Below are 14,902 nucleotides of genomic sequence, written 5' to 3'. Positions count from 1 at the left end.
GCGCCTGGGGATCGATGGGGACGGCCGACACAGGAAGCGGCCCTTGTGGTGCGCGGATGTCGTGAGATTAGGTTCGCCATGCATGGTTAAGAAACTCGAATCGATTCGTCTGTCTCTCACAGTTTGAGACTGCTTGATCGCTATGTCACCCTGAGTAAATAAGGAATCTGATGATGACATGGTCTTGTTGATGTTTATATACCTTTTGGTTGGTTCTATGATTGCTTAGAATAGGTTGCAAAACTTAGACCGGATAATGAACTTAGAACTGGAGCTAAAACTTGAAAATAGGGTTCTACTCAGTGCTTTTGGCAAAACAAACCCCTCAGCCAAAAAGCCTTGCATGTCTAGAAGTGTGGAGTAGCTTTACTCCTGTCGGTTAAGTCTTGTTGAGCTTAGTAGCTCAACCTTGTTGTGGCTCCTATTTTTCAGGTGAAGTTGCTGCTCCCGACCCTTCTCCCGCTGGCACTTGGCCGCCCCAGCTCCCTCCGGGTTGGACGGTCGAGTGGGATCCCTCCTCGGACGGCGAGGAGAGGGACCAGTGATGTCCCGGCTGGCCTCACCAGGGACGTCTGACCCCGACGTTTTGCTTCCGCTAGTGGTTTACCTTCTGTTGTCTCCCTTGAAAACCTTGTAAAACTCTGATGGTTGTTTCATAATCAAACTAAGTGATTAAATTGTTAACTCGGTGGACTTGTTGTATTCTCTGGAACCGCTCACCTTCGTGTGGGTCTGCTAAAATGGTCCTGTTCAAGTGGTTAAATCGGAGGAAATCCAACGGCACTTCGTGTTTACTCGGCTTAGGCATGAGCGTCGCGTATCAGGCGGCTATATCATGTTTAACCAAGTAGATCCGAAGTGGATCCGCCACAGGTCGGCATTTGGAGAACGCTTACATCCACGCGCTGCCAAAGCATGCTCTACTTTATTACAGACTCGAGGACAAAACACTACTGAAAATTGCATAAAACAATTCGAGATAATTGACTTGATCTCGTGGATTAGCCCTCCTGCTGGAGCTAGAGAGAACTCCCTCCCTTCAATCGCCATCTTGAGCATAAGTGAATCTGTTTCAGCCTCTACCTTTGTCATTCCCCTGTCGCTTGCTGCTTTAATACCAGCCAAACATGCCAGTGCTTCAGCATGGAAAGCATCCATCAGATATGACACACGGCCAGCACCAGCATGAATCACCTCCCCACTGCTGTCTCTAATCACAAAGCCCCACCCTCCATCGCCAGTACTGCCATTATAGGCACCATCAGAATTGATTTTAAGTCTATCACAAAGCCCCACCCTCCATGCTCCTTTTAGGTGGGAGCTTGTGTTCCTTGATGGCTATTTTCAGAAACTCGTCAGATTGAGATGCCACAATGTAAGCCAAGTCTGTTGCTGTTCTCGCTCACCTTCTCTAACCCGGTTCCGCCACCACTGCCACAATAAGTTGATGGACAACGATCCTGGGCATTTTCATATGGCCAATAGCAATCCTGTGCATAAGCTAGCCGTCCTTTTTCTTTGCAGATCAACTCCTAACACTACTGGAAGTCATAAGTACCTATTGGTTTTTAACATTAGTACCGGGTCTAACGGCTAGTCGACAAGGAGCCCCGTGACCCCCTTTAGTACTGGATGGAGGTTTCACCCGGTACTAAAGGTTACCAATTAGTACCAGTTCTTATCATTGCGTGTCCTTTGACTTTTCGTCTCTTCTCCTTGTACGTTGGCGGAGAGCTCATCTGCCGATACGTCGTCTAGATGGCGCTCACGTCATGAATGCCTTTCTGGTTGCTCTTCGACATTGTTGACCCCTTGAGGAGCGATGATGACGAGTAGTTCCCGCTCTGGGGAAAAACAGGCTGAGTTTGACGTGATGATCTCCGTAGGTCATCTTCTTCGTATATAGGGGACAAAGGTGTTCCCTCTTGGTATGGAAGATTGTCAAGGTACGTGACAAGGCGTGATTCGTCGTCCTTGGCTAGAGCAGATGGCTTCATGTCAAACCAGTAGACGAATCTACCTTGTGGAGTAGATGTGATTATCAGGCCTTGTTGTGGACTTGATAAGGGGATCTCCTCGTACGGATCCGAGTAGTACTTGGGGTCTTCGATCGAATCTGAGTTGAATTGCAATCCGGACAAGGTGTCTTGGTATACAGCACCCAAGTTTCGAAGTTTGAACGGGAATCGACTCGCATCGTAGACTAGGAACCAGTCCGACTGGTGGGAGGAGTCGAGTTGTACTTGGACTCGTCCCTGGGGCCTCAGAAGAGGTCAAAAATTTTCTTGAATTTTTCAATGAAATCCTCCAAAGCCTGGCGATGGAGGTTGATGTCGTAGTACTTCTTCTCCGGGGCCGGCGCGAGGTGACGGTGGAAGTTTCCAGCGCCGTCCGTGACGCAGACCCAGGAGGCAAAGATGATTGTCGTGCCTTCTTCGAACGCGATGGTGGGCTTGATGATGACTGGAGCCATCGAGTTCGCTAGTGGATCTTTGGGGAGAGCCCCTATCTGGCGCGCCAGCTGTCGGTGTTTAGACCCGGCAACCTACCGAGGGGTATCCGAGGTAGTGTTTTATGCGTGGGGCTTGCCAAAGATTAGGAACTCGAATACACTTAGAGATTGGGATCCCTGCCTTGCCTTATATTGTCAGGGGTATGGTTACAGGTTGGTTGTTGTACAAGAGTACTAGTCGGATTTGACCAAAGAGTCCTACTCTAATTGCTACGAGTAGTTTCCTAATCCTTGACTAGTCCTTGTCCGTCACGTAGACCACGCCGTCCTGCACCGTAGTCTCCATGTCTGACACGTCTTGGTGTACAACCTTGTATATAGGACTGTCCAAGTCTCCTAGTGGGCTCATAGATGTATGGTCGACACTCACTACCGCAGATGCAGGGGGCCTCCCTAGCCGCCGCCAGCGCACGGGCCGCCGGTCCCCGCGGGCGCACAGACCCGGCCACTTCTGGCGCAGCCTATCCTCTGGCTACCACCGGTGTGCTAGCCACTATTGTGGCCAGTGGGTGAGGAGGCCCGGCGGCACGTGCTGGCAAGTAGGTGAGGAGGTGCAGTGGGAGGCCCGACGGTGCAGGCGAAGCTCTCGTGCGAATTCTGTGATTTTAATTTTTTCTATGATTTTTGTGAAATGTGTGATAGTGATTCTTGTGAAATATATTCTTGTAATTCGTGATGTGATTCTTGTGAAATCTGTGATTGTGATTCTTACTGTGATTCATGCGAGTGTGAATTTTTTTGTGATTCTTGTGAAATCCGTGCGCGCGCAAGGAATTTGTGATTGTGATTCTTGGAGAAGCAGCCGCTTTTGAAAGCTGGAGTAGTGGTATAAACAACCGGTACTAAAGGGTGCCTTGAGTACTGGTTATTTGACCCAGTACTAAAGATCCCCTTTAATACGAAATAGCAATACCGGTTGCACAACCGGTACTAAGGGGGGTTTTGATCCGGTACTTAAGACGCATTTCCAGCAGTGTGAGTTTCAAGTTGTGTTCAGCTAAAAGTGTAATGTAAAAAAATTCTACAAGAAATGTTTCAAAACAAATCTACAAGAAAAATAGGGCGATTCTTATTAAATTTGCCTCTCGTGTTCCTCTCCCATCCACCGCACCCAAATGCCCCCTCATCAGTACAGTGACCTAAGCCTCATGCCGGCATGCATGCCGCCCTCTCTCTATCCGTCTATCGTGATATGACAAAACTTTGCCTTCCGTCCCGTACGTCGTCTGTTTCACCGAAAGTAACAGCACCGCATACACCTCATGTGGTCCCGGCCTTCTCACTCATCACTCAGCACCACATAGGAGATTACGAACCATATGTATGTGTGCTATTAATTTGCATTTTGAAGGGGACAGTTCAACTTGCAATTCACACATACTTACATGTGTGCTTTGCTTGTATGGTACAATCCTTCAACCAGTTCACGTAGTATCTGAACTTATGAACAAATTCACACCACCACACTCAAGCTGAAAAACCACACTGTTGAAACACACATGTACAGTGACCTGGGGCTCATACCGCCCTCCTCTCTCTCTCATAATTTGACAAAACTTTGCATTCCGTTCCGTATGTTTAAACAATTTAGGTGTGACGTCACTATAAGCGGCCTGTATGTTTCACCGACAGAAACAGCATGGCACGTACCTCGTGTGGTCCCTCTGTCCCTCTCACAATCTCACTCATCTCTACGTAGTGGCTCTCCCCTTGCTATACGAAATCACGAACGCTGTACGTGTATAGAGGTGCAATAATGAGCTGGGAAGTAGATTTTCAAATTTGAATAAATTGAAGAGGAACAATTTGAATTTCGAAGCATTCACCTTGTCAACAATATGCTAGCATATGCAGACCCTGTCCGGCCATTGCGAGCTAACCAGCCCAACTTTCAAGCTTCAAGCAGCCATATCCTCAATTAATCTCATCATGACCTCCCTCCCTCCCCTCTTCCTCATCGCAGCCTTCCTCTTAGCCGCTGCCTGTCCACTTCCGCAGCCATGACGCGGACAGCAACAATGGTAGGGACGAAGAAACTGCCATCACCACGCACCTCCACTTCTACATGCAACCCGGAGGGACCCGTCCTCAGTCGGCGATTCTAGTCCAACGCAGAAGGAGTTGGGACGGCCGAGTCACACTAGCAGCCAACTCAACAACACCTAAATACATAGCCACAAGCAAAGCTGAGCATACTAATACTCAATAAGACTTACCCGTCAGGTGGCAACTACTCCATCAACTCCTAGACAAGTAAGGCTTTTTGGTTGAGGGGTTTATTTTGCCTAAAGCTTCTAAAGTAAATCCTTACTTTCAAGTTTTAGCACCATATTCTAGTTGATTATCCATTCTAAGTAAGCACCTATTCTAAGTAAGCATGGTGAACAAGCAATTTAATCAAGCATCATTCAATTATAAAGTTTTAGATCTCGTTGAAACATATAATTTTCATAATGTTTAGAGCTGATGTGGATAGTAGACTATTCTTCCGGACTCTATTTAGTGCCCGCACGCATGACTCATTCGTGTTGGCTCATTTATAGCCGGTACAAATGAGCCGACACGAATACAAGTATATCTAGTAGTGGTTGTGAGCACTACTAAAAAAAATCAAGTTGATTAAGAAATTAAATCGATAAATTATTATTTATTTTGACCTTTCTAAATACAAAGTAAAAATTATGTATTTAGAAAATTAAAATAAATAGTAATTTGGAATGGAGGGAGACTCTAAGTTAAACTATTGCAACACAAGTGTCTAATATTATATATGCCATAAATCAGATGAGGCCACGTACTGCTACTCTGCGAACTCTATATCAACATTTCAAATACCCTAATTCAACATTTCATGAAGGATTAGATAGGGTGCATTGCTTGCCCAACGCCTCACTCAGGTTGCCCCCCGCTAATACGTCCGTTAATGTTTTGTTACAACTGATTAACAATCATCTGAATCAATATTTGGATATACTATTTCAACATTCATGAGGAAATTGTTTTGCGCCCCTCATCTCATCTTATCCATTTGTCTACTGTAGCATGGAAGTCAAATTATAACAGTATAAGGTGTGTAAACTAACTTCTTGCGGAAGATGGATAGATCGGAGAACATGGACTGCATATATGAACTAGATCTCGATTGGACCAAAATACATTATGGAAACTGCCTGTAGGCCGGCAATGATCGACAGCCCATGTGGGTGCCTATAGGCCAAAATCTGATTGGCCCATGTGGGATGCTCCGATCCCACACGCTGATAATTGAGCAGGAGCTAGCAGGCCGGGCTGCATGCTTCAGGTGATAACCCAAATACTTTTGGCCTTCGACCACACATATAACTTCACCCGGATGTGAGATGTCTGCTCTCTCTTCTTTCTTCCAAATTCCATTACGAGAAGTCGAGAATATAATACTCCTTGCCTTCGTCTACGTCGACACCGAACGCCGACCAGGACTACGGACTACGCATATGCATCACTGCAGCAGGATCAGGCCCGACCCTGAGACGCAGAGACCGCCACGGTGTGACCGGAACGCCGCGCGTTGCTGGCCAGCGGCCGACGAGCTTGGGCCCATTAATTTGTGACCGCGCGCTTGCGGCAATCTGCCCACGCGAGGAGATCGGACATAGGGGCCACCGGGCTAGGGACAGCGACAGCAACGCAGGGAGCTAGCAGTCATGGGCTCATGGCCTAATTAGGATTTTTTTTCCTAACACACAATAATGAATTGATGTTTGATTTGTCGACGATGACAAATATTCCATGTTGATAATCGATTGATGGGATACTAGATAGGGATAGGTAATATTATAGTTTGCGAGTTCAATATAATACTCAGTAATATTTCCTTGGTAAAATTGCATAAACCCCACACATAAGTCACTTAGTTTGAAATTCATTTTGTTGCAAATGCTCACTCCCATACACACACACAAATGATGTTGTGAACCTGTTTTCACCAATTTAGAGCAACCACATGTCAATCTAGCCGAGTCAAACTTTGTCCAAATGCTTGCATTAGCCGAGTCAAACTTAGTCCCTGGCTTGGGGCCAATGATTGCTGCTCTAATTGCTACACCGTCCCACACATTTGGGGCTTGAGCTCTCCAGGGCACAAATCTTCTACAGTATCCCTGTAATGGCTCCTTGTCCTTCTGTTTGCATCAAAACAAGTCATTCTTGGTTAACTGCGGTCTTTGAAAACCCTGAAAGTTTGCTAGTATTATTTGCTTCAAGTCTTCCCAACTGTGAATCACTCCCAAATTCAGCAACGAGTACCATTGGATGGCCGCATCTTCTGCACGATTATAAAAGATTTGACAAGAACAGATTCATCACCCCCGGGTGATAAACTGATAATATTGCAGCTTCATAACTCACTAGAAATTGTCTCGGACCAGAATGTCTTGGAACTTTGGCAGGGGACCTGGCCTGTAAGTTTGAGGTCAAGGAGTTAACTGGAACTCTTGTGATAACGGCGACTTTCTGTCCCAAGCTCTGGTATGCAATACCCTCACTTCCTGATTCGAAGGTCCTCACTCGAGTTGGTTGATGACGATTCTACCTCCACATCATCCACTTGTGTGTCGCAGAGATGTTCAGTTGCCTGGGTTGCCTTTCTGAATCGAGCACTGCGAAGGTGTTGTGCTGCACTTGCTTTGCTCTTAGGTCTTCTAGCTCTACTTGCAACTTCTTAATTTGCTCTCTTGCGAGCTGCACTTCTTGAGCAGCTTGTGCTGCTCTTTGCTGTACCACTGCTTGTTCTACTAGTTTCTGCTCCGCCTGATTTAACTCCTCGGCCTCTTGCCTTAATCTAGCCAAGTCGATTTCGTGCGGCATCAAATTTGCTGCGACCCTCGCACCTTGCTCTTCTGATCAATTTTGCCTTTGCTGCATGAAATTTCCGTCACCTTGTCCCGGGGCTTCCTGATTTGAACCCACAGCTGGATCTTTGGTATTAGACTCCGTACTCGGAACTGTCTTGCTAGAATATGTCATTTCCGAAATTTGAAGCTCAATAGCTAAATACATGGCAATTAAATCATGAGCCGGGATCATTAAGAGCATACTGCGAGTAGGAAGTGGAATTAATACAATGAATTCAAAAGCATCAAACCTCTCTTTTTCGAAAGAATCGAAACACATCAAAATGGTACCAGCCGTACTTAATAATAGAAGGATTTGCCAAAAATATGTAAAATTGTCCCTTCCTAGTCTTTCTTCTCTTGGTAGGAGGCATCGTGTATCTTTCTTCGAGCGTACTTTGGTGGGCGCCAAAATGTTAGTTTCGAGCAAGCTCTCAACCGAACACTTAAGAGTTTTGGACATGAAAGGGAAAAAAACAACTTCTAAGGGACTTGTATTTTCTTCCAAAATATGAGCCCTTCTATAGTAGTGGTGGCTCCCCTTTTATAAGAAGGCCAAGCGACATTTTATATCCCATTTTTATGCCTAGCCAATTGATACATTTCTAGAATATGCTATATGTTGGGATACGAGGTAGGCTACGCTAACGCAAAATAAAATTTTTCTACTGTGTAATCCAGGAAAACTATCGTATATGGATCACGGGATTACCACTCGACGCACTGGTGCCGAAGATATAGAATCGCGTCGGGGCAGCGAAGTCGATTAGCATAGTCGAACACGTAGTTGCTCACGTCGACGTCGAGCAGCTCCTCAGCAGCTCATCCACGTACAGCGAGGTCGTCCTTGTGCCGCGGCTCGTCGTGGCTCGTCGGCGGCTCGTCCAAGTGCTGTAGGTGCAACACCTCCAAGGTATCCACACGTGCAGGGAGGAAGCGTCTCAAGCCGGACTGCTAGGTCCGCGAGTTGCAACAGGGCGAGAGCGTGGGAGGCGCGGCAGATGTGTTTCAGCTAAAAAGAATAAAACCCTAGGGCGCCCCCACCCCTCTATTTATAGAGGTTCCTGACAAGCCTCTGGGTCTGAGGCCCATTAGTACTTCTAAACCTGATCCAATTTAGATCACATCCGAATTGGGCTTCCAGTCCCTTAAGTGTGTGACTCTATAGGTTCGGATATGTATAGACATGGCCCGAGTACTCCCATTCGACCCAATAGTCAGTATCGACCTCTAGCAAGACGTGCCAACTCCTATACGCACACGAAGATCATATCAGACGAACCGTCACGACATTACATATTTGCTATTCCCTTTGGCTCACGATATTTGGTCTAGCTTCAAGCCGACCGCTCTTTCTCGATCCTGTGATTCCGAATCCCTTTGTAGGTTAACTCTTAACCGTACGTAGCATGGCCGTGCGTTTTCAGATCCGATCACTCGGGGGACCCACAGATATCACTCTCAATCAGAGAGGGGCAAATCCCATCTTGATTGACCATGCCTCGCGCATGCTTCTTGACAAACCCGAAAGCTACCTTTTTAACTACCCTGTTACGGTGTAGCGTTTGATAGCCTTTAAGTAAGTCGATCCACATCTTGAGTACATGCAATAATTTTAGGTCTAAGGACAAAGCGTACATGTTGTGTAAAGAGAGAACTACTTCTCGTGTTGGGTCAGTCCTAGCACATGTCTCTACATGTGCCTACATTATTAGTTTGACATCTCCATGTCCATGACTTGTGAAACATAGTCATCAACTAATACATGTATTAGTCTAATATTCATATGTGTCCACACATGGACTTCGACTAGGGACAACTTTTAGAATAACCATACAAGTAAAGAGTTCCACATACGATTTACATAATTGCAGATCAATTCAAGTAGCCTTTAGTGGATATTCAATGAACACAATATACAAATCATGAATACAATCAGATATCATCATCTCTATAATTACCTCTAGGGTATACCTCCAACACTGTACACCATTATAAAACAAGAGTCCTAATCCAACTTGAACTCCTTCTTCGGGACCTACCTTGCCATCACCTTCGCTTCCTGGCGACACATCAATCATCAGGACACCCAACGAAGATGCCCGTTAATTCCCCCGCTTCCATTTGAGCCCGATGAACACCTTCACTTCGAGTCTCTTGAATGGATACCTGCTCAAACAGACAATTTAATGAAAAACACCTCCGCAGCATTTCAAGCGATGGTGAACAAGGTGCGAAGGTAACGGTGGAATGCAAAGGTAAAACATTCTCGAATCTACCGCGCGAGGGTGACCTCCTTAATCTAGATCCCAACATATTGGTCCTTGTCATCATCACTCTATGGTGAGACCACCTCTCCACCGTAGCTTCCTTACCATCTCACCTGCACATCACATGCGATGGAGTTAGATATGCTTTCCTTTTTGAAATAACATGTGAAGGACCCTTTAGTCCTGGTTTGTAATACAAACCCAAACTAAAGGTGAGGTTTTAGTCCAGGTTTGTGTTACAAATCGGGGCTTTGAGAGGCTTTAGTCCGGATTTGTAACACAAACTCTGACTAAAGCCTCACCTTTAATCCAAACTTGTGTTACAAATCGGGATTAAAGGGTCCTCCAAGGACTATCAAATTTGGATCCGGGATTAATGTCTCCTTAGTTCCGGATCTGATTCCTTCCGAGATTTTTATTGAGGATCGAAGGTCAATTTGGCAGGTGGTAATTTGGTTCCTGTCATCATCAGCGGGTGGTAATTTGGTCCTGTCATCATCACTCTTTGGCGGGACCACCTCTCCACCGTAGGAAAGTTCGAGTGTGAATTGTAAAAAGACGGGTCGACATCCGCGATGTGTCCTAAAGGTTGAAAAAAATCCAGAGATAGCCTGGTTGAAAGGAACAAAAAACATTTTTTGGATAAAATTTGAACTCAAAAAGAGTAATTATCTTTGGACAGTCGGTTTAAACCAACACACCGGAGAGCAGCCGTATCCTAAAGCAAGCTATCTCATGAATCGTACGTCATGGCTTCCGTTCCCCTCTATATCTTCCTCGCCCCCTTATTATATATATAGTGGAAACTTATACTCAGTGGCAATAAGAGAAGCTCACTAAGGTTGGCCTTAAACATCGTTGTAGAATGTTGAGATAAAAATGGTGTAGAGTATTTTCTTGCAAACTGATAAGGAGACGTCTTCTTTTGTACGGCTGAGACATACTCTCTACACTGAAATAGCACATGTTGTAAGAGCTCAATACTCATTTTCCTCATGTTCAAAAAAGACAGGATCGCAAATATCTGTACTATACGTCCACACGTCCGGATGAAAAGTCTTAAAAGGGTTGAGACCGGTTATGCTGGGGTAGTATATAAGCACGGATATGCAACAGAGCAAACACACCATCAAGGCAGAAAGCAAAACCTTAGCCTCAAGGCTCAAGCAAGCAATCCCCCATCGATCATGATGGCTTCCCTCCCATCCGTCTTCCTCAGCGCCGCCTTCCTCCTCGCCGCCGCGGCCTACATCCGCAGCTCCGGCACGGTTGGCAGCAGCACCGCCACCTCCACCACGCACCTCCACTTCTTCATGCACGACGACTACACCGGCCCGCGACCCACCGCCGCGCGGATCGTCTCCGGCAGGTCCCTCCTACCCACGTTGGCGTCGTCCAGCGACGGCGACGGCAACGCCACAGCCACCGGGAGCACGCTGTCACGGCTGCTCTCGTCGCCGCGGCAGTTCGGCGACGTGGTGGTGCTGAACAACGCGCTGACGGAGGGTCCCGGCGGCGACAGCGCCCGCGTCGGCACAGCGCAGGGGTTCGCCGTGCGCGTGTCGGAGGGCGGCATCGTATCGCACCTGACCATGCACATGGTCCTCGACGCCGGCGAGCACCGGGGCAGCTCCGTGACGGCGAACGGCCGCATCGACATGGACGCGACGGTGCGGGAGTCGGTGGTCATCGGCGGCACGGGGAAGTTTCGGTTCGCGCGCGGGTACATGCTCACCAGGAACTACGACTACGACCTCGCCCGCGGCGGCATCGTCGAGATCGACGTCTACGTGCAGCACTAGCACTCTAGCAGAGCTAGCACCGGAATGTTTTCTTGAACATTTTTTTCGCCGTGTTGCATGTTGAAGTTATTATATATGCGTGGTTGTATGTGTTTCATGTTGGTATACGTATAAGTACGTACAATAATGGGTTTGCCAACATGTCAGTATGTCACTTTCGTTAGCCACTAATTGTTCAACTATCATGCCATATCCACTTTGTACGTACGCGCTGGCAGTGTACCCAGGTATGGGCGTATGGGACCATATCTTAGCCTTAGCTCGTGTGATACGGTAGGTATGGCACAACATCTGAAGCCTAGTTTATCGTGCGGCGTAGCTATATATGCATCCTGTCGTTTTAAAACTAATAATTTTCTGTTTTCAAATAATTTCCCGTTCTTCCTATTTAAATGAAAGAATACGGGACATTTTAAAAGGAATTGTGAGATTTTGTAAATGCCCACGACATCAAAAACATTTTGAAGCATCGCCACATAACGCTACGGTATCTACCTAAAAAAAACCAACAAACACGTTATCTTAAAGAGAGCAGGTGGAACCATCAAACGCCGTCTAGGTTGAATAATAAATTTAATCTTACATAATGACATAACAAAACCATTCATAAACACGATAGCAGCTAAGTCACACTATTACAACATGTACACACTACGGGAAACAGTAAAAATGCTGAGTGTTTTTTATTTGCCGAGTGCTTTATTTCGGGTACTCGGCAAAGGAGCTGATTGCCGAGTGTCTCCGTGAAAACACTCGGCAAACATTATACACTCGGCATAAATTTCCTTTACCGAGTGTCAACACAATCAACACTCGGCAAACAAATGACACTCGACAAACCATGACCACGTGACCGACACGTGCGACGGCCGTTAGAGGGGCGTGCCGGACGTTAGTCCTTTGCTGAGTGTCCGTCACAGACACTCGGCAAAGTTCCAATTTTGCCGAGTGCTTCTCTCGACACTCGACAAAGCAAAGGGTTTGCCGAGTGTTTTCCTCCAGCACTCGGCAAAACCAAAACTATTTTTCCCTCCTCCACCCTTCACACTTTTTCTACTCCCCACGTATGACATTTGGCACTGCATGTTAGAAGGTGGTCTATTTCTTGATCTATTTGCTATATTTAATGAATTAATTTCATTTAGAGTAATTTGTTGATTTAAGTCAAATTTGAACCGCAAGTGATTGGAATAATGGAATAAAATGAGTGGAAAAATCATATTCATGTTAATGAGTCCGAATTGAGGTCTTATCTGGGAAATGAAAAGAAATTTTGAATATTTTGTTCAGAAAACACGACCATGAACGTGTGGCCGAATGATTTTTAAATTCTGAAAAAATCAAACGAAGGCTGAAAATCACAAGATTTCTCAAGATGCCATGATTTCATATGTGGAGGCTGTGGTAAAAAAATTGAGAAGGTTTCGCACAATTTTTGACGTATGATGCTTACAAATCGAAGCATATTTGGAGAGGATTTGTAGAATTTGGAGGGATCCAGTAAGATTTTAAAGTCCAATTGAAACTTGAATTTGGGTTTGACTTCAAAATTTTTTGTATAGGCCATAGACAACATAGATTGGTTCATGTCAAATTTTGGGAAATTTTTGAACCCGTTTGATAATTTTTATTTATTAACTGCAATTATGTAAATTTAATAGATATAAATTCAATTTGAGCTATAACTCCATGAAATAATGGAATAATATTAGTAGAAAAATAAAATGGCATTGTTTAGTGATTTTGACTAGGTTTTTTCAAAGTTTATGGGGAAAAAATTAGTAAAACACGTTATTGAAATTTTACACATGAAATATAAATGTACTTTGCCGAGTGTCAGATCAAAACACTCGGCAAAGCTCGTCAAGATTTCAACACTTGGCAAACATTTCTGTGGGCCCACTTCCCAGGCGAAGGTACCGTTTGAAATCCAAAAAAATAAAATAAAAAAGGCCTTTGCCGAGTGCCGGCGATCTAGCACTCGGCAAAGCTTTGGAAATTAATCCGGCCCACCCTGCCCTAACTCACGCACACACGCACACACCCACACGCACCCGCTCCGCTCGCTCCGCTCGCTCCGCCACCGGCCGCCCACTTCGCGCCGCCATCGGCTGCCGGCACCCCGCCCCCGGCCGCCGGCCCCCCACCCCGCGCTACCCCCGGCCGCCGACCCCCTGCCCCGCGCCACCCCCCGCGCCGCCCCCGGCCGTCCCCGGCCCCTGGTCCCCGGCCCTCGGCCCTTGGCGAGCCCCCGGCCCCTAGCGTGCTCCACCTGCCCCACCGTGCCCCAGCCCCCGGCGGCGCGTCCCCGGCCCCAGCGTGCCCCGCATGCCCCTGGTCGGCGCCCCTGGCCCCCGGCGCGTTCCGCCCACCCCACCGGCGGTGCCTCAGCCCCCGGCGTGCCCCACCCGCCCCCTCGCCACTCTCAGCCGGTAATTCTTCAATATTTGCTGTTCAAATTAATTAGAAAATAAATTAGAAATTAGAAAATGATGCCGAGTGAGGATGAATTAGAAAATGACTTATAAAATAGAAATTATAAAATGATAGGACTTTTTTTGGAAATTAGAAGAGGATGAATGATGTATGAATTATTTGAAACCTTTTGAGCTGTTAAATTGGAGTGGATGTGGTTGTCGGCCATCTTGCCGTTTGATTTGATGCAGGTTTTACAAACCTCCCAGTGTAGGGGAGGTGCTGCCAAAATTACGACTTGACAGTTCTATGTTTCTTTTCTTGCAGGAGAGGCTATGTCGCAGTGGTCTCCTTGGCCTCCACGGTTGTAGACTTTGCATTTGTGACTTGAACTTGGATGAAACTTAGTTGTGACTTCAACTTGGATTTATGGCTTGTTTCATGCTTACTTTGGATTATGTCATTGATGTTTATGAATAATGATTGTAATGGTGGTTGTGAATTATGCTTGTGATTATTTATTATAAATACCTGTGATGATGTGTGTTGTGAATTGAGAGGGATCCGTTATACGTGACAAAATAGGTAAAAAAGAGGGGCACTGTCAACTTTGCCGAGTGTAACACTCGTCAAAGACGGGCTTTGCCGAGTGTTTTGGCTTTAACGGTCAGCAAAGGGGCCAGATGCACCACTTTCTGGTGCTTGTTTTCCGAGTGTATTGGCCTAAACACTCGGCAAATCAGGCATAAAAATGATCTGGTGACCCATGTTTGCCGAGTGCCACGACCACGACACTCGGCAAACTATTACGTATTTGCCAAGTGTTGAGCCTGCGACACTCGGCAAACTTTAACGTATTTGCCGAGTGCCAAGCGTCCAACACTCGGCGAACTGTATTTTTTTGCCGAGTGTCTGCCGTCTGACACTCGGCAAACCTGCCGTTACCGCCCTTGTCGCTGAGTGTTTATCTTCGCCGAGTGTTCTTTTGACCTTCGGCAAACCTTTTGCCGAGTGCTTGATGTTTGACACTCG

The 14,902-nt window shown here is 46.4% G+C and overlaps 1 protein-coding gene across 1 annotated transcript; it reads left to right on the top strand.

Moving 5' to 3' along the window:
* Positions 1–10,759: 10,759 nt before the first annotated feature.
* LOC117834313 (dirigent protein 1) lies at positions 10,760–11,596 on the top strand. Its single transcript, XM_034713918.2, has one exon. It carries the CDS (start codon positions 10,841–10,843, stop codon positions 11,453–11,455), a length of 615 nt encoding a protein of 204 aa, XP_034569809.2. The 5' UTR covers positions 10,760–10,840; the 3' UTR covers positions 11,456–11,596.
* Positions 11,597–14,902: the final 3,306 nt, after the last annotated feature.

The sequence above is a fragment of the Setaria viridis genome, chromosome 8 (assembly GCF_005286985.2).
Source record: "Setaria viridis chromosome 8, Setaria_viridis_v4.0, whole genome shotgun sequence".
NCBI classification, from domain to species: domain Eukaryota; kingdom Viridiplantae; phylum Streptophyta; class Magnoliopsida; order Poales; family Poaceae; genus Setaria; species Setaria viridis.
The sequence above is the reverse complement of the archived record's forward strand: the minus strand, read 5'-3'. Positions and strand labels throughout refer to the sequence as shown.